Below are 23,616 nucleotides of genomic sequence, written 5' to 3'. Positions count from 1 at the left end.
TTACACAGAGGACAAAATTAGCCAGGCCCCACATGGGTTGTCAAATTGGGCCCCAAATATCAGCCCTAATACTATCCATTTGGGACCCTTGTGTTGTGTTGACTGGGATGACTTTATGACACAGAAAATACAAGCAGATACTCCTAATAAAAGTTTGGATTATATGGAAGTTAATTTTAAGATTTCACTTGAAAAATGATGGGGAGAATAGAAAGAAATGTTCAAAATCCCTTTGTTGTGTTTGTTTAGGCAGATCGGAGGATGGTTAGACAAACCTTTTGTTTTAAAATGAGATGTAGAAATGACAAAGTTTAACCCCAGTATGTAATGAATCCATCCATTTCCTATACCCGTTTAATCCAGCTCCAAAACTCCAACTGTGTGTGTGTGTGGTGGAGCCGTTTTCCAAAAATACCGATTTCACACCTCGAAAAAGCCGGATCCGTATGAGCGTGAGGCCGAAATGATTAAGTATTTATGCGGATTCGACAAAAACGTTCTCGCGTGGACGGGCCCTTAACCTGCATGTTTTTGTGCGGTGGGACCAAGCCGGAGTACTGAGAGAATCCACACTTACACACACAGAGAGAACCAAACCAGGGACCCTCTGCTGTGAGGCGACAGTGCCAACCACCACAACACCATGCGGATCCCCAGTATGCAACGCTGGTTAATAAAATAGGATACCTGTTTCTCAACATAAACGTTGATATAATCAGGCATAATGTGAACCAAGTTCAAACTAAAAAAAATCTAACCCTCCCCGATATGACTGTCAATATATTTGCTGCAATTACTTTATAGTTGTAGTCACTCTCCCAGCCTGCAGGCGGCGCCTGGTGGCTGAACAGGTCGATATGTGTCTAACTGCCACTTCCCACGAACGCGGCACTGTGGAGATACAGCTCGTCTCTGGTCAATTCGTGGTGTGGTGACCCCTAGAAGTTGGGTTTGGTTCGGGCGAACATGTCGACTGTGGGCGGTCACTCTGAGCTTCATGGACGCGGGCTGGAGGATCTGCCGTCAGGCGGCCAGAGGACACGAAGCACCCCCGGTCAACGGTTCACACACGAGGTAAAGCTGTTATAGTAACTACTGAGCTGTGCATGTGAAACAAACTGTAAGCTAACACCGAACTCAGCTGGGCCGAACGGAGCTGAACCGTTAGTGAATCTATATGGTTCTGTTTACAGTAACTTACTTGGCATCGGGTTTAATGTTTGTTCCACGAAAAGTTCTGTTTATATTTATCAAGCTGCGTTAACAAAAGCACCTGAGCCAAATTCCGTTAAAAATCTACTAATTTAAAGGTTCTGGTAAAGATCGGCAAGTGGGTCGTGTTACAGCCGGACCCAGGAAAAGATGCTTTCAGGACCACGGATTGATATTCGGGTAGATCATCAGTCCATGTCAGGTGTTGTTCACACAGTGTCAGTTTGTGTCAGCAGATTGATCATTTTGATAAGCAGCTGCTATTAAGGATGAACTTTGTTCAGAACACAGGTAAAACAGTGATGTTCGCCCACTTCCTGTTAGTTTCCCTTTTTGTCATGAGTGTGCATGACAGCAGGGCCTTCACTGACTGGAACGCAGCTGTGAACATTTCCTGGTTTGTACCTCATGGACCTGCTGATCAGAGGCTGCTTTATTCTCTTTATTTCCCAAACTTCTTGAATTGCTGATTTAGCAGTGGTATGACACAGTTTGGGACAGTATAACGCAGTTTGGGACAGTATAACGCAGTTTGGGACATTATAAACAGCTGTATAACACAGTTTGGGACAGTATGAACAGCAGTATAACACAGTTTGGGACATTATAACGCAGTTTGGGACAGTTTGGGACAGTATAACGCAGTTTGGGACAGTATAAACAGCAGTATAACACAGTTTGGGACAGTATAAACAGCAGTATAACACAGTTTGGGACAGTATAACACAGTTTGGGACAGTATAACACAGTTTGGGACAGTATAAACAGCAGTATAACACAGTTTGGGACAGTATAACGCAGTTTGGGACAGTATAACACAGTTTGGGACAGTATAAACAGCAGTATAACACAGTTTGGGACAGTATAATGCAGTTTGGGACAGTATAACGCAGTTTGGGACATTATAACGCAGTTTGGGACAGTATAAACAGCAGTATAACACAGTTTGGGACAGTATAACGCAGTTTGGGACAGTATAACACAGTTTGGGACAGTATAAACAGCAGTATAACACAGTTTGGGACAGTATAACACAGTTTGGGACAGTATAACACAGTTTGGGACAGTATAACACAGTTTGGGACAGTATAAACAGCAGTATAACACAGTTTGGGACAGTATAACGCAGTTTGGGATAGTATAACGCAGTTTGGGACAGTATAACGCAGTTTGGGACAGTATAACGCAGTTTGGGACAGTATAACGCAGTTTGGGACAGTATAACGCAGTTTGGGACAGTATAACGCAGTTTGGGACAGTATAACGCAGTTTGGGACAGTATAACACAGTTTGGGACAGTATAAACAGCAGTATAACACAGTTTGGGACAGTATAACACAGTTTGGGACAGTATAACGCAGTTTGGGACAGTATAAACAGCAGTATAACACAGTTTGGGACAGTATAACGCAGTTTGGGACAGTATAACGCAGTTTGGGACAGTATAACGCAGTTTGGGACAGTATAACGCAGTTTGGGACAGTATAACGCAGTTTGGGACAGTATAAACAGCAGTATAACACAGTTTGGGACAGTATAACACAGTTTGGGACAGTATAACACAGTTTGGGACAGTATAACGCAGTTTGGGACAGTATAACACAGTTTGGGACAGTATAAACAGCAGTATAACACAGTTTGGGACAGTATAACACAGTTTGGGACAGTATAACACAGTTTGGGACAGTATAAACAGCAGTATAACACAGTTTGGGACAGTATAACGCAGTTTGGGACAGTATAACACAGTTTGGGACAGTATAAACAGCAGTATAACACAGTTTGGGACAGTATAATGCAGTTTGGGACAGTATAACGCAGTTTGGGACATTATAACGCAGTTTGGGACAGTATAAACAGCAGTATAACACAGTTTGGGACAGTATAACGCAGTTTGGGACAGTATAACACAGTTTGGGACAGTATAAACAGCAGTATAACACAGTTTGGGACAGTATAACACAGTTTGGGACAGTATAACGCAGTTTGGGACAGTATAACACAGTTTGGGACAGTATAAACAGCAGTATAACACAGTTTGGGACAGTATAACACAGTTTGGGACAGTATAACACAGTTTGGGACAGTATAACACAGTTTGGGACAGTATAAACAGCAGTATAACACAGTTTGGGACAGTATAACGCAGTTTGGGATAGTATAACGCAGTTTGGGACAGTATAACGCAGTTTGGGACAGTATAACGCAGTTTGGGACAGTATAACGCAGTTTGGGACAGTATAACACAGTTTGGGACAGTATAACGCAGTTTGGGACAGTATAACACAGTTTGGGACAGTATAACACAGTTTGGGACAGTATAAACAGCAGTATAACACAGTTTGGGACAGTATAACACAGTTTGGGACAGTATAACGCAGTTTGGGACAGTATAAACAGCAGTATAACACAGTTTGGGACAGTATAACACAGTTTGGGACAGTATAACACAGTTTGGGACAGTATAACGCAGTTTGGGACAGTATAACGCAGTTTGGGACAGTATAACGCAGTTTGGGACAGTATAACGCAGTTTGGGACAGTATAAACAGCAGTATAACACAGTTTGGGACAGTATAAACAGCAGTATAACACAGTTTGGGACAGTATAACACAGTTTGGGACAGTATAACGCAGTTTGGGACATTATAACGCAGTTTGGGACAGTATAACACAGTTTGGGACAGTATAACGCAGTTTGGGACAGTATAAACAGCAGTATAACACAGTTTGGGACAGTATAAACAGCAGTATAACACAGTTTGGGACAGTATAAACAGCAGTATAACACAGTTTGGGACAGTATAACACAGTTTGGGACAGTATAACGCAGTTTGGGACAGTATAACGCAGTTTGGGACAGTATAACGCAGTTTGGGACAGTATAACGCAGTTTGGGACAGTATAACGCAGTTTGGGACAGTATAACGCAGTTTGGGACAGTATAAACAGCAGTATAACACAGTTTGGGACAGTATAAACAGCAGTATAACACAGTTTGGGACAGTATAACACAGTTTGGGACAGTATAACACAGTTTGGGACAGTATAAACAGCAGTATAACACAGTTTGGGACAGTATAACGCAGTTTGGGACAGTATAAACAGCAGTATAACACAGTTTGGGACAGTATAAACAGCAGTATAACACAGTTTGGGACAGTATAAACAGCAGTATAACGCAGTTTGGGACAGTATAACGCAGTTTGGGACAGTATAACGCAGTTTGGGACAGTATAAACAGCGGTGTAAGTCTGCACAGTATAAACAGTTGTCCCGTCACCCTAAGTTTTCCAGCTGCGAAACAACAACCAACAGTTTGGACCCCAAATGGATTTAAAAAGCATCATTCTGTTCTTTCTGCAGATTGATACCAACCGAACCCGACTTCGACCTCCCAGTGTTGCCTCATGGCAGCGTGACCCAACTGTCGGAGCGCCTCAGCTGGACGACTGTGAGCGAATGGGGACGTTGTTTGGGATGATCAACAAGTGTCTGCGGGGGATGGGCTTCAGCCAAATGTACTTTGGGGACCGGACGGTGGAGCCGGTGGTGATCGTGTTCTTCTGGCTGCTGCTCTGGTTCCTGGGTTTACAGGCTCTGGGTCTTGTGGGGACGCTGTGCATTATCATCATCTACATCCAGAAGTGATGCATCTTGCATGTCATGCTGACATCGGGCTGGACTCAGAGCTGGGCTCAGCAGGCGGGATTTCTGGGAGTGGTTAGTTTGAACAGAAAAATCCTCCACGGTGTTCACACCATGCTCCCTGACCTCGTAGAGTCCTGGGGTCGGGGCCGTGACATTTCATCGTGAAGTCAGGTTGTTGACAAAAGACACTTTTCTGTAAATAAGCCAGGCTGTTAAAATGAGTTTCTATCATTTATTTACATTAAACACATCCAATAAGCTTGATTGCTGCGGTGACTAACCAGGTCCTTAGCCTGACAACACAAACCGTCAGGAGTATGAGGATTTAACCTTTCCTGTTCCCTGAAATTTACAGACTAAATTAATCACATCTGTCCAGAAATAGAAAGGTAACTTTCATCCAAAACTCTTTTTCAGGGTTAGGGTTAGGGTTCATCTGCATAACATTCAGTCACATTTACATTAATGAATAAAGACAGCTTGAGGTAAAATGTCCAAGTTGTTCTGGTTTGGGCAGCAGGTGGTTCTCAGCCTTCATATGGTCTTTTTCCTGATGAATCTCAGGTTCCTGTGATGGTGTTTGCTGTAAGAACTGCTGCTTCAGAACATCTTCAGTTTATCTGCAGATAAATCTAAATTACTGCTGTCAAATGTAACTAATTATAAACAAAACATCACTTTAATTCTGTTAAATAAACCATCAGCAGTTAAAGGGAAATTATAGGAAGGATGACCCCAGAACTCAGGTCTGTTATTTTAAACCTGTCTTTAACTGCAGTGATGAACACAGTGTCTAAAGATCATGAATAATGTTTAGATAAGTTATTCTGGAACTATTTGCACTCTGAAGTGCTTCTGTCAGCATAAATCTGTTGTTCCTCTACAAATTCAATCTTTAATCTAATCTTTTATGATTTACTCATCAAACTCTATTGATTACGGTCATCGATGCCTTATATCGTGTAACAAGGAAGACTTGGCTGCCAGTGTGTCTGTCCGAGCATATTTGCATTTAAAAATCCTAAAAAGTCATTATGTAATTTAAATTAAGTTATTTTGAGTAAAATTTCAACAGATTACAACATAAAATAAGTTTAATTAAAAAGGATTAAAATCAAGTTATTTGTTAGATTGATATTACTGTCACTGATGATATGGAGCATCATCCTCCCTCCATGTTCTGCTGTAATTGGACTTCCTTGGATCATCTCGACCAGATGCCACGTCTTGTTAAAATGATATTACAGAGAATCCGCTGCACATGTGAACCACAGGTGTGCAAAAAGCCTGGGTTTGAAAAACATGTCAGAGCCGTAGCGGATGAAGCAGCTGTTTGCTTTCAGCTTATTGAACAGTCGCTGTGGTGAAGAACTCTGATTGGCTGCTTCTTTCTGAGATTTTGGTGGCATGGGGAGGCGTGTGAACAAAGACTCGTCTTCCTCAGTTCACCATCATCTCTGCTGAGAGCAGAGGCAGAAAACCTGTAGTGAACACTCTGAAAACCACGAGGAGGAAGGTTTGGACTCTATTGATTTATCTAATGACAAAGTCGTCCAGCTTCCCCTGAGCAGCTGATTACATATCAGTTTGAGTTTTATTTCTATTTTTATCTGAAGCAGCTTGTTGGAAAAAACAAATAAATGTGTCAAAGTAATGGTCTCCTGTCATCCTGTGGTAATTTTCCTGAAATCTTCCTGCAGTGTTTCCAGTTGAACTTCTGCCGTTTTCAAACCAGAGCATCAGATAGTTGGAGGTTGTCTCCTGTGGAATCCTCACCTGAAACCGTCAGTTTATTGATCAATAACCCTGAAAAATGATCGGAAACCACAACTTCAAACTCACCCTGAAGTAAATCCTGTCACACTTTGTGAATTAAATCCTCCCTGAGTTTTCATCAGGTTGAAAAAAACCATTTGACTAGATTGAATCATTGCTGCTGTTCACACATTCAGCCGATCAAGGTTTCGTACAGCGTCATCACCTTTTCTCCTTTTTCATCTTTGGTGTTTGTGACATTAAATTCTCCTTGTGGTTGTAAACATTTCCGCCACAATGAGTCAAACGTTACAACTCTAAGAATGTCGAGCACGATCCTGGGAACATGCACCTGATTGTAATTAGTCTGTCAGCTGGAAGTGACCTTTGTGATTTTCAGGCTGATTAAAATCAGAGGTTAAGATGACACCAAGATTCTTTACTGCTTTAGATAGGTTCAAAGTGAGTAATTGTAGATGTACTGGCAGTTTCTCTCTTTGAGCTTCAGCACCAGTAACTAAACCTTAGTTTAGTCTTGCTTTAGCTGTAGAAAGTGTTCTGACATCCATGTTTTAATATCAGAGAAAGTTTAAAAGGGAATCTACAGGAGACACGCCCATGCAAAGCTGGGTGTCATCATCATAACTGTGGAACTTAAGACCATGTCTCCTGATTACACCTCCAAGGGTAACATATACAGATTAAAAAGTGTTGGACCTCAAACTGAACCTTGAGGGACACCAGTATTGATTTTTAAACTTATGGATGATTGGTCTTTCATACCTATAAAAAAAAAAACTCAATTAGAAAAACTATATGATTCAAGCCCTTTTAGAACTTTTGTGTAAATCAACTCTTATTGCTGAGAGCTGACAGACATCCAGTCAAAAGAAGAGGCAGTCGTTCACATTGATTTCTCTGAAAAATATACATTCGAAAACATAGATAGTTGGCAATCTGTCTGGGAAAACCTGGTCTGATTAACGGCCTCCATCCCACTTTGGAAGGAGCAGCTCTCATTTCTAGAAACATGGAAATATGTGTCACACACTTCTCTGCAGCTTCCCACCTGCTGCTACCCCCCCCCCCCCCTCTCTCTAAACCCCACAATGACTGTGTGTGCTCCCACCACCCAAATTAAATAAATCAAACACAAGAGGAGAAAATCCAGAAAACGTCAAAAAATTTTTAGACAAAAACTGAAAATGTCTTACAGAAACCTGGCTGCAGCAGGAGGATCATGTTAGCATTAATGAATCAACTCCCTCTGACTATTTAAATGTTCCTCCAACCACAGGCAGAGGAGGAGGAGTGGCAGCTATCTTCAGATCAGGGTTACTAATCAGTCCTAGACCCAAGATTAGTTTTAGCTCTTTTGAATCTCTGATTCTCAGTTTTTCCCAAAGTGGAAATCACAAAAACCTCTTGTGTTTGTTGTTGTGTATCGTCCACCTGGCCCTTATTCTGAGTTTCTGTCTGAATTCTCAGAGTTTTTATCCCAGTTAGTGCTGAGTACAGATAAAGTCATTGTAGTGGGTGACTTTAATATTCATGTAGATGTTGAAAATGACAGCCTAAATATTAACTTTAATTCTATATTAGACTCTATTGGATTTTCTCAAAGTGTTCACAGACCTACTCACTGCCTTAATCATACCCTTGACCTTGTGCTGACTTATGGCATTGAGAGTGAACAGTTAACAGTGTTCCCTCATAACTCTGTCTTGTCTGAACAATTTTTGATAAGCTTTGAGTTTACATTACTTGACAATACAGCTTCTGAGAAGACATTTGAAGAAAAAAATAGTTGCAGTTCAACTTTGTGATAATTTACATAGAAATAATCTGTTTGAAGAGTTTCAGTCAGGATTCAGAGTGCATCATAGCACAGAAACAGCACTGGTGAAAGTTACCAATGATCTCCTCTTAGCCTCTGATAGCGGACTTGTTTCTGTGCTTGTCCTGTTGGATCTCAGTGCTGCATTTGATACGATCGATCACAGCATTCTGTTACAGAGACTTGAACATGTTATTGGGATTAAAGGAACTGCATTAGGCTGGTTTTAGGCTGGTTTAAGTCATATTTATCTAATAGATTCCAGTTTGTTCTTGTAAATGAAGAATCTTCCTCATACACCAGAGTATGTCATGGAGTTCCTCAGGGTTCTGTGCTTGGACCGATTCTTTTTACTTTATACCTGCTTCCATTAGGTAACATTATCAGACAGCATGACATAAATTTCCATTGCTATGCTGATGATACTCAGCTGTACTTATCTATGAAACCAGATGAAACCAACAGGTTGGTCCGACTACAAGCCTGTCTTAAAGACATAAAGACCTGGATGACTCAGAACTTTCTGCTTCTAAACTCAGACAAACTGAAGTTGTTCTCTTTGGACCTGAGCGCTTCAGGGAGAAATTGTCCTGTTATATAGTTACTCTAAGATGGTATTTCCTTGGCTTCTAGTTCTACAGTGAGGAACCTTGGAGTTATTTCTGACCAGGATCTGTCCTCTGACTCACATATAAAACAGGTTTCTGCCTTCTTTCACCTTCGTAATAAATCAGGACCATCCTGTCTCAGGGTGATGCAGAGAAACTGCTCCATGCATCTGTTCCTTCAGGACTGAACTACTGTAATCTGTAGAATCTGTGGGACAGAACAATAATAAGGATATTATTGTTCTGTCCCACAGATTCTCTGAAAAGCCTCCAGCTGATCCAAAACCCTGCAGCCAGAGTTCTGATGAGCTTTTAGCTTCTCTTCATTGGCTCCCTGTTAAATTCATATTAATTATTTATAATTTACAATAAATTAGTTGGTTACTAACCCTAATTGTAAGCCTGGTGTGTGGTGCTAGGCGGTGGTCATAGCATCAGGTGAAGGTTGGGGACTGATGCTCTGTAGAGCTCAGTAGAAAAGTCGCTTCGAAAACCTGGATCAAGAAAACACGTCCATGCTGAGCAGACCAGGATTCTACATCTGTGATGTAGTTCTGTAGTGGAAACAGGCAAGTCATATGAAAGCAGGAAAGCTCTGGCCACAGGAGGAAACATTTTATTTCTCTTTGCTGTGAGGCGTAAAAACAAACATTCATATATATTTACAGTGCAGCCAGCCTCTGAGGAACATTACACTTCAGAAGGAAAAGTAACAAACCAGCAGCTGCTTAAACACATTGTAAAGACTCAGTAAAATACCCTGAAGACTCTGTTTACTCACATAAATACATACTGTCTGTATGGAGCTGACATATATAAATATACACAAAGAGCATACATATACCCGTGGATGGAGCTCCAACATGTGCTGAAACACAGTCTGACAGTGACAACAGCTCAGCTCAGCAGGGTAGCGCTGAAACGTGTCACATGACTGGGTGTGGCTGTGCCCCTCCATCAACAGGACGGACCGTTCATTTACCAGAACATATGCTCAGACTGTCATCACCTGCTGATATCTGAGGAGGAAACTGGACGCCTGACACTCCACTCAGTGTCCACTGCCGCCCTCAGACAGGATGCGGCTCGGCTCAGTGAACTTGGCCGTGGCGATGTAGAAGAGGGTGGGGCCCGGCACTAGGGCGAGCAGCGGCAGCGCCACCTCCAGCTTATCCAGCAGCGAGATGGAGATAATGCCGTAGGCGTGCAGCAGCCAGTGGCTGAGCAGCACCACCAGACGCTTCTTCCTGGAAAACAGGGTCTTAAAGGACTGTCAGGAGGAAAGGGGGGGGGGATCAGTGATTGTTTCAAACAGACACAGAAACAGTTCAGACCCACCCTCCTGTGTTCCTCAGATACATTAACATATGGATTGTGTATGTGACCTGTGTCTCACCTGAATCTCAGAGGCAGACATGTAGACGGCGAGCGTGACCAGCGACAGGACCAGGATGATGTAGGGGAAGGCGTAGTCTGAAACACAGATGAACATGAACCACAAAATGCTGGTTACTGCGTTATCATGGAAACATCTGGAGAGAAACTCACAGAGCAGCCCGCCGCCGATGGCCTGCAGCACGGTGAGGATGGGAAAGAAGTAGAGAGCTGCGTAGATGCTCCTGAAGCGGTCTGACTTCCCAAGACCACAGGCGATCTTCTTCACCAGCAGAGGACGCAGCATCATCATCATCACCAGGCAGAAGGCGTAGTAGATCAGCACGATGGTGTAGCTGGGGAGGAGATGCAGTGATGTCAGGAAGTAACATCAGAGAAAGGATCTGATGTCAAAGAGAGGCAGTGGCATCAGACATGATGTAACGGCAGAGACAGAAAATGATTTTGGTGACAGGAAGTGAAGTCTGGACCGGGACCAGTCGCACAGCCTATTGGTACTCACAGCGGGTAGACAGCCTCCTGGGTGCAGTGCAGCGTGTTGATGTAGTCTGGGCTCGGGTTGTACAGCATGGTGTACCAGTCGGACAGCATCTGGACCCGGCAGGACCGGATGCTGAGCAAGCCCACTGGTTCTGTGAGAAGCAAGGTAACTATGGCCGACACGCTGCACTCCAACATGGCCGTTACATGCTGCAGCACAGCGCTGGAGCTACGAACACAGACACAGAGCGTCAGACCTGACATCCATCATCACCTGACCGTCTGAACCGAGTCTAACAAATCACAGACCAGGAGGAGAAACAGCTGACCAGAGCCTGGACCTGAACCAGCCAGAGCCTGGACCTGAACCAGCCAGAGCCTAGACCTGAACCAGCCAGAGCCTGGACCTGAACCAGCCAGAGCCTGGACCTGAACCAGCCAGAGTCTGGACCTGAACCAGCCAGAGTCTGGACCTGAACCAGCCAGAGCCTAGACCTGAACCAGCCAGAGTCTGGACCTGAACCAGCCAGAGCCTGGACCTGAACCAGCCAGAGCCTGGACCTGAACCAGCCAGAGCCTAGACCTGAACCAGCCAGAGTCTGGACCTGAACCAGCCAGAGTCTGGACCTGAACCAGCCAGAGTCTGGACCTGAACCAGCCAGAGCCTGGACCTGAACCAGCCAGAGCCTGGACCTGAACCAGCCAGAGCCTAGACCTGAACCAGCCAGAGTCTGGACCTGAACCAGCCAGAGTCTGGACCTGAACCAGCCAGAGCCTAGACCTGAACCAGCCAGAGTCTGGACCTGAACCAGCCAGAGCCTGGACCTGAACCAGCCAGAGTCTGGACCTGAACCAGCCAGAGCCTGGACCTGAACCAGCCAGAGCCTGGACCTGAACCAGCCAGAGCCTGGACCTGAACCAGCCAGAGCCTGGACTTGAGCCTGAAGCAACAAGAGCTTGGACCTGAACCAGCCAGAGCCTGGACCTGAACCAGCCAGAGTCTGGACCTGAGCCAGCCAGAGTCTGGACCTGAACCAGCCAGAGCCTGGACCTGAACCAGCCAGAGTCTGGACCTGAACCAGCCAGAGCCTGGACTTGAGCCTGAAGCAACAAGAGCTTGGACCTGAACCAGCCAGAGCCTGGACCTGAACCAGCCAGAGTCTGGACCTGAGCCAGCCAGAGTCTGGACCTGAACCAGCCAGAGCCTGGACCTGAACCAGCCAGAGTCTGGACCTGAACCAGCCAGAGCCTGGACTTGAGCCTGAAGCAACAAGAGCTTGGACCTGAACCAGCCAGAGTCTGGACCTGAACCAGCCAGAGTCTGGACCTGAACCAGCCAGAGTCTGGACCTGAGCCAGCCAGAGCCTGGACCTGAGCCTGAAGCAACAAGAGCTTGGACCTGAACCAGCCAGAGTCTGGACCTGAACCAGCCAGAGTCTGGACCTGAACCAGCCAGAGTCTGGACCTGAACCAGCCAGAGTCTGGACCTGAACCAGCCAGAGCCTGGACCTGAGCCTGAAGCAACAAGAGCTTGGACCTGAACCAGCCAGAGCCTGGACCTGAACCAGCCAGAGTCTGGACCTGAACCAGCCAGAGCCTGGACCTGAACCAGCCAGAGTCTGGACCTGAACCAGCCAGAGCCTAGACCTGAACCAGCCAGAGCCTGGACCTGAACCAGCCAGAGCCTGGACCTGAACCAGCCAGAGTCTGGACCTGAACCAGCCAGAGCCTGGACCTGAACCAGCCAGAGCCTGGACCTGAACCAGCCAGAGTCTGGACCTGAACCAGCCAGAGCCTGGACCTGAACCAGCCAGAGTCTGGACCTGAGCCAGCCAGAGCCTGGACCTGAACCAGCCAGAGTCTGGACCTGAACCAGCCAGAGCCTGGACCTGAACCAGCCAGAGCCTGGACCTGAACCAGCCAGAGTCTGGACCTGAACCAGCCAGAGCCTAGACCTGAACCAGCCAGAGCCTGGACCTGAACCAGCCAGAGTCTGGACCTGAGCCAGCCAGAGTCTGGACCTGAGCCAGCCAGAGTCTGGACCTGAACCAGCCAGAGCCTGGACCTGAACCAGCCAGAGTCTGGACCTGAACCAGCCAGAGCCTGGACTTGAGCCTGAAGCAACAAGAGCTTGGACCTGAACCAGCCAGAGTCTGGACCTGAACCAGCCAGAGTCTGGACCTGAACCAGCCAGAGTCTGGACCTGAGCCAGCCAGAGCCTGGACCTGAGCCTGAAGCAACAAGAGCTTGGACCTGAACCAGCCAGAGTCTGGACCTGAACCAGCCAGAGTCTGGACCTGAACCAGCCAGAGCCTGGACCTGAACCAGCCAGAGTCTGGACCTGAACCAGCCAGAGCCTAGACCTGAACCAGCCAGAGCCTGGACCTGAACCAGCCAGAGTCTGGACCTGAACCAGCCAGAGCCTGGACCTGAACCAGCCAGAGTCTGGACCTGAGCCAGCCAGAGTCTGGACCTGAACCAGCCAGAGCCTGGACCTGAACCAGCCAGAGTCTGGACCTGAACCAGCCAGAGTCTGGACCTGAACCAGCCAGAGTCTGGACCTGAACCAGCCAGAGCCTAGACCTGAACCAGCCAGAGTCTGGACCTGAACCAGCCAGAGCCTGGACCTGAGCCTGAAGCAACAAGAGCTTGGACCTGAATGAAACTGAGTCTGAACCAATCAGAGTCTGGACTGCTGGTTCTGCTGTTACTGAGTGAAGCAGCCTCTGAACACTTTACTGAATGAATAAAATGTTCCAACAACTTGTTCTTGTCATTTTTTCATATGAAAGAATATGTGGTTTATTTATAGAACATAAAATATGGATCAGCTGGATGAACAGACACAACAACAGGGATCTGCCCTCACCTCTTCTTCCCAGAGTACCACTCGATGAAGAACCAGTGCAGAACCAGAGGCAGCATGGCCATGAAGCCCAGGTAGAGCCAGTCGTAGAGCTCAGGCACCTCTATGCAGCGTTCACACACCTTCTGGACATTGGCCCGTTCCCCTCGAGGACAAACCTGCACCCACAGAGATCACCGCGGTTAACAACAACCATGACTCCTTCCTCATTGTGAGGAAGAGGAAAAATGCTTAAAATACGAGAAGTAACTACAGATACCAACAGACAGGAACAACTAAACCTGCGATGACATGTAAAAACGTGATACCACTTTGTACCACTAGATGGGATGAGTCAGAACCAGGTGAGTTGGGAGCCGTTTTGTTTGTGCCAAAAACTGAGCTCATCATAGGATGTAAAATATGTGACATCATCAATTAGATCAATGTTATTTTTGTCTGTTAGCCATCTGCTTCCTCTCTGAGGTTTTACGGTTTATGACGAAAGATTAAAGATAAAAAGATAAAACAATTTGTCACATGCTCATTTATGCACGTATAACATGCAGTGAAATGTAACCTCGAGTCACTCCTTAGACTGCAAAAATGGGTTTAACAATAAAACAGGAATAAAAAAAGCTAGAAATGCACTACAAATATACAGAAAATACACTGAAAAATAGAAATATTCTTGAAATATATATACTTAACTACATAAATCTAAACGAAATGTGACATTAGTAGCAGCATAAGAATCAGGTGAAATTGGAAAAGTGAAGTTACAACAAGGATGTAGAGGCCTGGCCCAGTTCAGGAGCCTTATACTTATAGGAGGGTAAAAGCTCCTCCTGAGTTTTTCAGTTATTGCCAGGCTGCAGAACTGTTTGCCTGAGTTCAGCAGCTGAAACACACGGGAAGTTTCTCTGGTGGTTCTGAGGGCTCTGCTCCAGCAGTTATACAGACGTCTTGCAGGGAGGTCAGATCAAATCTGATGCAGCACCGGGCTGCTTTGATCACTGTCTGCAAGGCTCTATGGTCCTGTTTGGTGTTGTTGCCAAACCATGATGCGATGCTTATGGTCAGTATGCTCTCAACAGCAGCCGTGTAGAAGGTTTTGAGGATCTCAGAAGAGACCCTTAACTTCTTCAGCTGCCTCAGGTATTAAAGCTGCTGTCTCACCTTTCTGACATGAATGTGCATGTGGGTGGACCAGGTGAGATTGTCTGTGACCTGAACTGTTTCCTGTGAAGTCCACCACCATCTGTTTAGTTTTGCTGATGTTCAGCTGGAGGTAGTTTACCTGGCACCATCTTTCCAGATTCTCCACGTCTTTCAGGTATGCCGTCTTATCGTTGCTGGAGATGATACCAGCATTACTGGTACTACACGCAGACAGAGGTGTAGAGGGTGAACAGCAAGGGGCTCAACGCACGCCCTTATGGGACTCCAGTGCTGAGGGTGATGGGACTAGACACACAGCTGCCCACCCTAACTACTTGGGGCCTATCGGAAAGAAAGTACAGCATCCATCTACATCTTTCCGTTCTTCTACATGTGTGAGGGACCTTAGTAGACCTGTTCTGATGATAAGCAAACTGCAGAGAGTCGATGGAGTTCTTTATGAGCCTCTCAAACACCTTCATGACTCGTGATGTTAAAGCCACAGAGAGGTAATCATTCAGGCTAGACAGTTTAATATGCTTCGGCACCGGAACAATGATGGATCTTTTGAGACATGTAGGCAGGACGGAATCAGTCAGAGGCCTATTAAAGAAGTGTCAGTATCCAGTCAGCTGAACCATGCAGCATCTCATTCTGAGATGCTACCACCTGCTGCTCAGCCGTCTTTTTGTTTTGTCCCTTTTACTGCACCGTAGTGGGTGAAATGAGATGATGGAACGTTTTAAACACGGGACAGACTCATGGAAGAAAGCGCAACACTGACATCCAGCAGTAGGCAGATCTTTGGTACTCACGCCACACTCCCCCTCCACAGATCCGTTCACCAGGAGCCGACCACAATACAGACCCGGACACGTAGAACTCATTGCGACCACTGGAAGAAAACAAACACAAGCACACTGTAAACAGACGGCACCGGGGTTCCTAACCGTTCGATGCACATCAGCATCTCGCTGTTCAGACTAATCCGTGCAGCAAGCGTCCTCCATCTTTCCTGGTATACTGGGTATAAAAAGGTTTTTAGAGAAATGTTTCAGGTCTCAGTATTAGGGAGGGCATAAATTAATGATGAAACAGCCAATGAACACTTCCTGATCTCAGACTGGATCCAGAATCCATCTGAGGATCTCAGATATTCTATCAAATACAGGTTAGGGTTTATGAAACCTCTGGACCACGTTAGACTAGGTCTGGTCCAACCTGGACTTGATCCTACTATTATTCCAGTCCAGACCTCTGGATCACTGAAAAGAACTGGAGATCCATCGATGCTGATCTGTTTTATCACAGCATCAATGTCAAGGTAGCCCGTTTCAAACGTTACTGCCCACATACTTCCATGCCTGATTTAAGTTGGCATGGTTCTTAGGCATTACATCCACCAGGGGGCAGTACAGAGTTCAGAGTTCTGACGTCAGTTTCAGACAATAACAAACATGGCGACGGTAGAGGAGATCGTGATAATGCACTTTATTAGGAGGAGACATCAAAATACATGGCGCAGTATTAAATACATTGCGACATGTGGACAGAGTTGCACCATTTCCGTTTTTGTCTTCTTGTTTGTTCCTTTCGTTGGTCGCACGTGAGCTGTGCTGTGCTGCCCCCCGATTTCCGATGGTACTGCTCCATTTGCTGCTTTTGATGCACATCCGCAAGGTCTCGCATGAAATTATCACAGAGGACGAACAAAAGGTCCCGTGTGTATGCGTCTGCATATCAGAAATTGATGACCTCCGGTCAGTCGGATGTAGCCAAGCTAAATTGTCTCGTGCTCAGTTGGCTGATAAAATAAAACAGTACGCAGGCCGCTACAGTTTAAATGCGTCAGTTAATCAATTATGACCCTAACCCAGATGAAGATGATAAGCTTTAACTCACCCATTATGAAAACAACAGATTAACAAAATGAGCTCCTTCTCTTCATTTCTCGCTCAGCTTCTTCTTCTTTTTCTTTTTCTTCTTCTTCTTCTTGTATTTGTTCTTGGCGGCAGCAGGTCCACAGCGCCACCTGTCTTATTGGAGGAAGATGTATACTCTGACTTTATTGCTTTCTGTTGAACACTCATCAATTATCCCGGTCAGTTCAAGGACCGAACCGAGCCTTTGTATTATGATATGGAGAAGATTTCCTGTTTACGTGAGAGATGCCTCGCCCTTTTGTTCCCCAGGTGGACAGAGAAGCTGGGTGCTCACGGCATTATTTTAACTTTTTGTCTTCTGTTATACACATATCATCGGTATTTCTGTTCATATATATACTGGTTATTTTCCAGTTTGTATTTACTTATTTTCTAATTTATCTATTGATTAATTTAATTTCTTTAAGTGCTACAGTTTCTTTATGCTGGTTTCTGGGCACCCACATCTCCGCACCTCCTGGACTCACAACATCAGGGTCCTGGTAAAGAAGGCCCAGCAGCGGCTATATTTCCTGCGTGTCCTCTGGAAGAACAATCTGGACATGAAGCTGCTGCTGGCCTTCTATCATTCCTCAGTGGAGAGTGTACTGATGTACTGTCTGGGCGTCTGGTATGCAGGCTCCACAGCTAAGGACAGGAAGGCAGTGCAGAGGGTCATAAACACTGCCCAAAAGATCATTGGCTGCCCTCTGCCCAGCCTGGAAAAGCAGGGCCATCACAGGAGATCCCTCACACCCTGCCTACCCCCTGTTTGATCTGTTCCCCTCTGGGAGACGCTACTGGTCTACAAAGTCCCACAACAGCAGACTGACCAAGAGCTTCTTCTCCTGGGCCATACAAACACCCACAGACACAGAACCTAACCCCATTTTACACTTTTTTTAACCTGTCACACAGTCTCTCCCTTGTGTTCTTTATTGTTTTTACCTGCTAAATAATGTTTCTGGCTTTGTTTGTGGTTTTATGTTCGTTATTTTTGTTGTGCACAGTAGCTCTGCGGGAGCACCCTCAAATTTCGTTGTACCACCCCGTACAATGACAATAAAGACTATTATTTTCTATTATACTCTGAACATTAACATCAGCTCGTTTAGAAGTAAATTAATTTAGTTAATATCTGATTGTGCTGTTTAACTTTGACGATATAATTTCATGTTCAGAATTTTTTAATAACCGGGTTTACATTTTTTCTTACATGAGATGATCCAACAGAATGTAACGCTAAAGCTTAAACTGCTGTCAAACATTATTTTAACCTTTAATCTGTTCAGCTGCAAAATGCAACGTGCACACAAATACAATCTTTTTTTTTTACTTGGCACTGTATGAATTAGACTAATTTCGAATTGAATGGACTGTATCTTTGGGGTGCCCTAAGATTACATTTGCTGTGATTTGGTGCTTTGTAAAAATAACTGAACTGAATTGAGGTAAAATCAAAAAGAGTTCTGTATAAACCCATTTTACTGCTACAGTCTACAGAGGCACAGCATCACCGGTTGCCATGGCAAACGTAACTATAGTGTGAGCACGTTCATTCAAAGGGCGTGGCTTCGAAAGCTCAGAGCAGACATCTTTACAGAAGGAACGCGTGCGGGGTCTGTTCATCTGGATTTGAGAGGCAGCTGAGGTTCCGACGCTGTGATGATGGAGGTGAGGAGAGGCAGAGAGCCAGCTCCGTGTCACTGTGTCCTCCGTCTGCTCCTTTGGCGCTGAGCTCCTCCCTCCGCAGGCCTTCACCATCTGAACAGCACAGACACGGAGCAGGTCCGGCTCTGCCGGACGCTGAACCAGCTTTTTGCCGTGAGAGGCTGGCAGAGTCACAGCATGCTTCACAGGAGAACCTCCGACTGAACACGACGAGGAGAACAGGGGTTTGTCAGTCGGTGTGGAGAAAAACAGTCTGCGGAGAGGGAACTGAAGAGTCCGTTCATCCGTGTTGAATTACCAGAAGATGGCACCTGGATCTGTTCTAATAAGAAAACATGCGTTTTAGATTTAAACTTCACAGTCGGGTTAACAAGCAGACACTGAACTGTAGATGGTGACTTATTTTCTGAATCACGTGAAGAAATTCAGGTTTACCGCAGTATATGCAAATGTCACAATAAGTGTTTTACACATCTCTAGAAAAAAAAGTTAATGTAAAACAGCAGAATGAAAATGTCAACAGGTGTGTCAACCTGTAAAAACAGCAATTCTGAGAGCATGTGCACAGATATACGGCCACATACATTTGTAATGCTGCAGATCAATTACACCATAAGTCAGTGACCTTTTCAACCCCACAGCTTCACAGGGACGCTTATGGGACAGAGAGAAACACCCAGAATGCATCACTGGGATCTGATTCCTGTTTACACTCAGCTGCATGTAGCTTCCTCATCATTTCCCTCTGAGATTTTGCTTCCTGTCGTCACCACAGAGTTCAGGACATGTTAGGATCCAGGCCACCAACACACACCGACTCAGCTGTCACTATGACCCGTAGGCGATGACTGCTGTCGTCCTGTCCAGCTTCACCCATGGATTCACCTGTTAGCATGGCCCTGCGGGGCAGTATCAGCAGCAACTACACAGCTGACTCCGCGGGCTTCATCACCCACCTCAGCACTGCCTTACCTCTGGTGCCAAGGTAACCTCCTTCAGCAACGCACTACTCCATCCGAATGATTACTAATCTGATTAAACCTTCTGTTGTCAGTAACTCGGAGCTGGTAACGTTCTGTCATCAGTCACTGAGGAGTCAGTGAGCACTTTATGAACGGGGTAGGGCTGGAAGGGGCATTCGAGTGCACTGTATTCACAGTACACTCAGATTATCATGTAAACTCAAACACTGTATCACACAGCTGAGTGGCACCTGCTCGTCTTCTGATCCTTTCTTTGTATTAGGGGTTCTCTGTTGACAACATTTTCTATCCAGATTATGTAATAAAACCTTTCTACTTCTGTCTTCAGAGTTATTTCCATAGTGACCAGCCTGGTGATTTCCACCACAAAGGCCACTGTGCAAACCACAGGAAACGTGTTGGCACTCCGAGACCAGAGAGGGATCGATCAAAGTGAAACCCATCAGCCAACGATGCCGCCGGTTCTGAGCGCCGCCGAAACCACCTCTGCTCTGCAGGGAGTCACGTTGGCAGCTCAGGCCCTGGTGCTGCTTTCTATCTTCCTCCTCTCCAGTCTGGGTAACTCTGCCGTGGTCATCGTCATCATCAAACACAGACAGTTGAGGACGGTGACTAACGCTTTTATTATGTCGCTGTCGCTGTCAGACTTCCTCACTGCTGTTTTATGCCTTCCCTTCTCCTTTGCCATGCTCTTCAGTAAGGACGGAGTCTGGATGTTCGGGGATGCTTTCTGTGTTGCCAACGGCTTCTTCAACACCTGCTTTGGCATCATCTCCACCCTTACTATGACTCTGATCTCCTTTGACAGGTACTACGCCATCGTCAAGCAGCCACAGGCTAAAATAGGGCGTCAGAAGGCCACTCAGCTGTTGATAGCTGTGTGGTTAACTGCAGTGATATTCTCTCTCCCGTGGTATCTGTTGGTCCAAACACCGACTGAGATCCATAAGCGAGGTTTCTACCACTGCATGTACGTTTTCCACTCTGGTTCCTCCAGCATGGGCACAGCTTACAGCATCTGCCTCATCGTAGTGTGTTACCTGCTGCCCTTCTCCCTGATGTGTTTCTGTCATTACAACATCTGTAAGACTGTTCGGCTCTCTGAGATACGAGTCCGGCCTGTCACCACATACGCTTACTTACTCAGATTCTACAGTGAGATGCGAACAGCCACCACGGTGCTGATTATGATAGTGTTTGTCATCTTTTGTTGGGGACCGTATTGTTTGATGGGGTTGGTCACAGCGATTGGAGACTACACTTTCAACCCTGCAATGGACACGGTGGCCATCTGGCTGGCCTGGGCCAACGGAGCCATTAACCCTCTGATCTATGCTCTGAGGAACCCAAACATATCGATGTTGCTGGGACGCAGCAGAGAGGAGGGCTATCGGACCAGAAACATTGCTGCGTACCTCTCCAGCCAGAGCCAGAACCGGGAGATCCAACAGAACCAGGCAGAGAGGATCAGGGACCGTTACGTGTGCCGAGCAGGTTTGAACAACAGCCGGTTATCGAGTTCCAGTCCTGGAAAAACCGGAGGAGAAGTGGCGATGTGGGCCTGTAAGAACCCTGCTGTGTTCTTCTGTAGGGACGCCCAGCTGGACACAGCAACACTGCCCAACGCTGCCAGCACCGCAAAGATGAAGACCGCCGACACCAGCCTGTGAGCCTGATCATCTGGTCTGCTGATGCAGATGTGTCACTTCCTCTGACAGACTGTTAACATCACATCATGATTCAGGAATCAGAAGGATCCTTGTTGACATACTGACTTAAAAGCAGAAATCTTCCCACTGTTTGGGAAAAAAAAGTTCTGTTATAAATTTACAATTTGAGCAGCTTCTGTAAGACAGCTGAAGAGTTAAATTAAATCTTCTATTAAAATCCGTTCAGTCATTAAGCATTGAGGGGAAGAGTTTGTATATATTTCATGTGTAAATGCACCTTGATGCAAAGCTCAGAACAATCCGCTAGCTTGTCCTTACTTCTCACACTGTCCTCACTAGAGAAATGACTTCATTTGTTGCTTGTTTTAATGCTAATGTGAACTTTAGTTTGATTTTAAACCTTTGGTCTCAGTCTGGAAAATGATTTTATACAACTTATACAACGGATGACAGCAGAAAACCAGAAGGAACCTCTGAAGACCTGTCAGATCAGTGGTTTCTCTCTGTGTTAACAGACATATGTACTCTGTTGTTTGTTCACATGTCATTTTGTCACAAATTCAGAGATAATTAAATGGGTTGTTGCTATAAATATTGATGGTGATGGGAGAGAATAAATATCAGAATGCTTCCAGCAGCCTACCCTGTCTGAAATGTTATCAACTGTCCCTAAATTTCACTTTTTAAGTTCATAAATAGTTCAACTTGAATAAATATTTAATTTAGCTGCTGAGGGTTTTCCCCTCTCAAACAGAGAGTCTGTCATCACAGATGCTGTTGTTGCTGTTTTTTATACAACGTTAAAGCATCTTCAAATGTGGGAAGACATCTGCCACCAGGTCCAAAGTATCCTGGCTTTTCTTTTCAGAAGCAGAGATTAAGACAAGTGCCTCTTTGATCTAGTCTTAAAAGGAAAATATCGAATTAACATGCAAGGCGATCAAAAAGGGACTGTTTATATGTTTTCCTTTTAATTTGAACTCTGTGGAGGAAAGATGAAAATGATCAATTAAAAGAAACAACTTATACAATAATCTTATAAAATAAGATGTGTGTTTTGTTCCTGAAGTATCAGGATTGGTTTTACTGTTAAGGTTGAAGAGTCAAATGCAAGACTACAGGACGAGGAGGCAAGAACAAAGCAAGATAAACAAACTATTAACGGAGTTATGAGGAATAAAACAAAAGAGGAACAACAGACAGATTGACTGAAAGAGAAACTGGCTATGAGGAAATGATGACAGAACCACAGGATAACAACAGTGATCTGATATCTGAGGTATTCAGAGCTATAAATACTGGAGGGGTTGATGAGTATTGTGATTACCTGGAGACAGGTGTGACTGAGACCAGGCAACAAGACATAGACACCTAAAGACCGGAATGTCATCAAGCTTCATAACACACACGAACACACTGCATGCGAAACACTCTGCATCACATACAGAGCTCCACAGACTTTGTGAAGAAGATCCAACATCTGAAACTGTCCCTAAATTAATCCATTGTGTCTTTTAATGTGGCCCCACTTTTTACCTGCATTCTGATTTCAGCAGCAATGGAGACTGTCAGGAAACGGATGCTGCAAGATGACTCACTGAACAACAGAACCAACCTCACTCCTGATCAGATCTGTGTCCTGTTGAACTCTGTGTCCTCTCTACCACCTATTTATGTTGATGTATGTTCATGTTTCTGTATTTATCAGACGCTTTTATCCAAAGCAACACAAATGAAGATATAACAGCTCTATAAAAAGCTAACTATTTCAAATACAATGACTGTTTCTACAGAAAGCACGGCTGTACATGGGATCTCCAGTGTCCCCCATTGTAGTTAACCTTTATATGGAGGAAGTGGAAATAAAAGCACCGAGCTCATACAAAGCAACAGCACCAAGCCACTGGTTCAGATATGTGAACGACACCTGAGTCAAGATCAAAACTCAAGAAGTGGAGGCTTTCACAGAGAATATCAACTTGGTGGACAGCAACATCAAGTTCATGAGGGAGGCTGTAAAAGACCACAAGCTGCCTTTTTTGGACTGTGCCGTGCACATTGAAGAGGACACAATTCTAAACACTGAGGTTTACAGGAAACTCACACATAAAGACCAGTACCAGCTTTTCGACTCACATCATCCACTAGAACACAAACTGGCTCTCATCAGAACTAAACATCACCGGGCTAGATAGAGTTCCTAAAGCTGAGGGAGAACAAAAGGAACATCAGCTCTCCAAGTAAGCTCTTTCATGCTGTGGATATACAAACTGGTCCTTTCTCAAATCAGCAAAGACAAATGGACCAAACCACACTGTTGGAGAAGCTAAAAAGAACAGCCACAAACATACTGTAATTCCATATGAGGCAGAAGTCTCAGATAAACTTAGACGGATCTTCTCCAAACATGACATTCCAGTGCACTT

General features: G+C 45.2%; 3 protein-coding genes across 3 annotated transcripts; 2 read left to right on the top strand and 1 right to left on the bottom strand.

Moving 5' to 3' along the window:
* The first annotated feature begins 854 nt into the window (after positions 1 to 854).
* fam241a (family with sequence similarity 241 member A) lies at positions 855 to 6,517 on the top strand. The gene is made up of 2 exons (XM_072365697.1): positions 855 to 1,074; positions 4,579 to 6,517. The coding sequence occupies exons 1-2, from the start codon at positions 967 to 969 to the stop codon at positions 4,861 to 4,863; spliced, it is 393 nt and encodes a 130-aa protein (XP_072221798.1). The 5' UTR covers positions 855 to 966; the 3' UTR covers positions 4,864 to 6,517.
* Positions 6,518 to 9,654: 3,137 nt separating this feature from the next.
* On the bottom strand, positions 9,655 to 16,964 carry jkamp (jnk1/mapk8 associated membrane protein). The gene is made up of 7 exons (XM_072365708.1): positions 16,847 to 16,964; positions 15,760 to 15,839; positions 13,808 to 13,962; positions 10,961 to 11,167; positions 10,612 to 10,793; positions 10,460 to 10,536; positions 9,655 to 10,333 (listed from the first exon to the last, which is right to left on the bottom strand). Exons 1-7 carry the CDS (start codon positions 16,848 to 16,850, stop codon positions 10,115 to 10,117), a joined length of 924 nt encoding a protein of 307 aa, XP_072221809.1. The 5' UTR covers positions 16,851 to 16,964; the 3' UTR covers positions 9,655 to 10,114.
* A 1,834-nt stretch (positions 16,965 to 18,798) lies between these two features.
* gpr135 (G protein-coupled receptor 135) lies at positions 18,799 to 21,190 on the top strand. The gene is made up of 2 exons (XM_072366110.1): positions 18,799 to 19,522; positions 19,849 to 21,190. The coding sequence occupies exons 1-2, from the start codon at positions 19,413 to 19,415 to the stop codon at positions 21,188 to 21,190; spliced, it is 1,452 nt and encodes a 483-aa protein (XP_072222211.1). The 5' UTR covers positions 18,799 to 19,412.
* Positions 21,191 to 23,616: the final 2,426 nt, after the last annotated feature.

The sequence above is a fragment of the Leuresthes tenuis genome, unplaced genomic scaffold, assembly GCF_036924035.1.
Source record: "Leuresthes tenuis unplaced genomic scaffold, fLeuTen1.0.hap1 SCAF_15, whole genome shotgun sequence".
Classification (NCBI taxonomy): domain Eukaryota; kingdom Metazoa; phylum Chordata; class Actinopteri; order Atheriniformes; family Atherinopsidae; genus Leuresthes; species Leuresthes tenuis.
Note: the sequence above shows the minus strand (reverse complement) of the source record. Positions and strands in the feature narration are given on the sequence as shown.

What these genes read in the sequence shown, in the direction of transcription:
- fam241a (XM_072365697.1), top strand. Translation starts at nt 967, where the DNA reads ATGTCGACTGTGGGCGGTCACTCTGAGCTTCATGGACGCGGGCTGGAG. An exon ending in GTCAACGGTTCACACACGAG is followed by an intron (nt 1,075 to 4,578) that starts GTAAAGCTGTTA and finishes TTCTTTCTGCAG; the next exon opens with ATTGATACCAACCGAACCCG.
- jkamp (XM_072365708.1), bottom strand. An exon ending in TGGTACTCTGGGAAGAAGAG is followed by an intron (nt 11,168 to 13,807) that starts GTGAGGGCAGAT and finishes CTGTGTTCGTAG; the next exon opens with CTCCAGCGCTGTGCTGCAGC. An exon ending in TGTCTGCCTCTGAGATTCAG is followed by an intron (nt 10,334 to 10,459) that starts GTGAGACACAGG and finishes TCCTCCTGACAG; the next exon opens with TCCTTTAAGACCCTGTTTTC.
- gpr135 (XM_072366110.1), top strand. Translation starts at nt 19,413, where the DNA reads ATGGATTCACCTGTTAGCATGGCCCTGCGGGGCAGTATCAGCAGCAAC. An exon ending in GCCTTACCTCTGGTGCCAAG is followed by an intron (nt 19,523 to 19,848) that starts GTAACCTCCTTC and finishes TTCTGTCTTCAG; the next exon opens with AGTTATTTCCATAGTGACCA.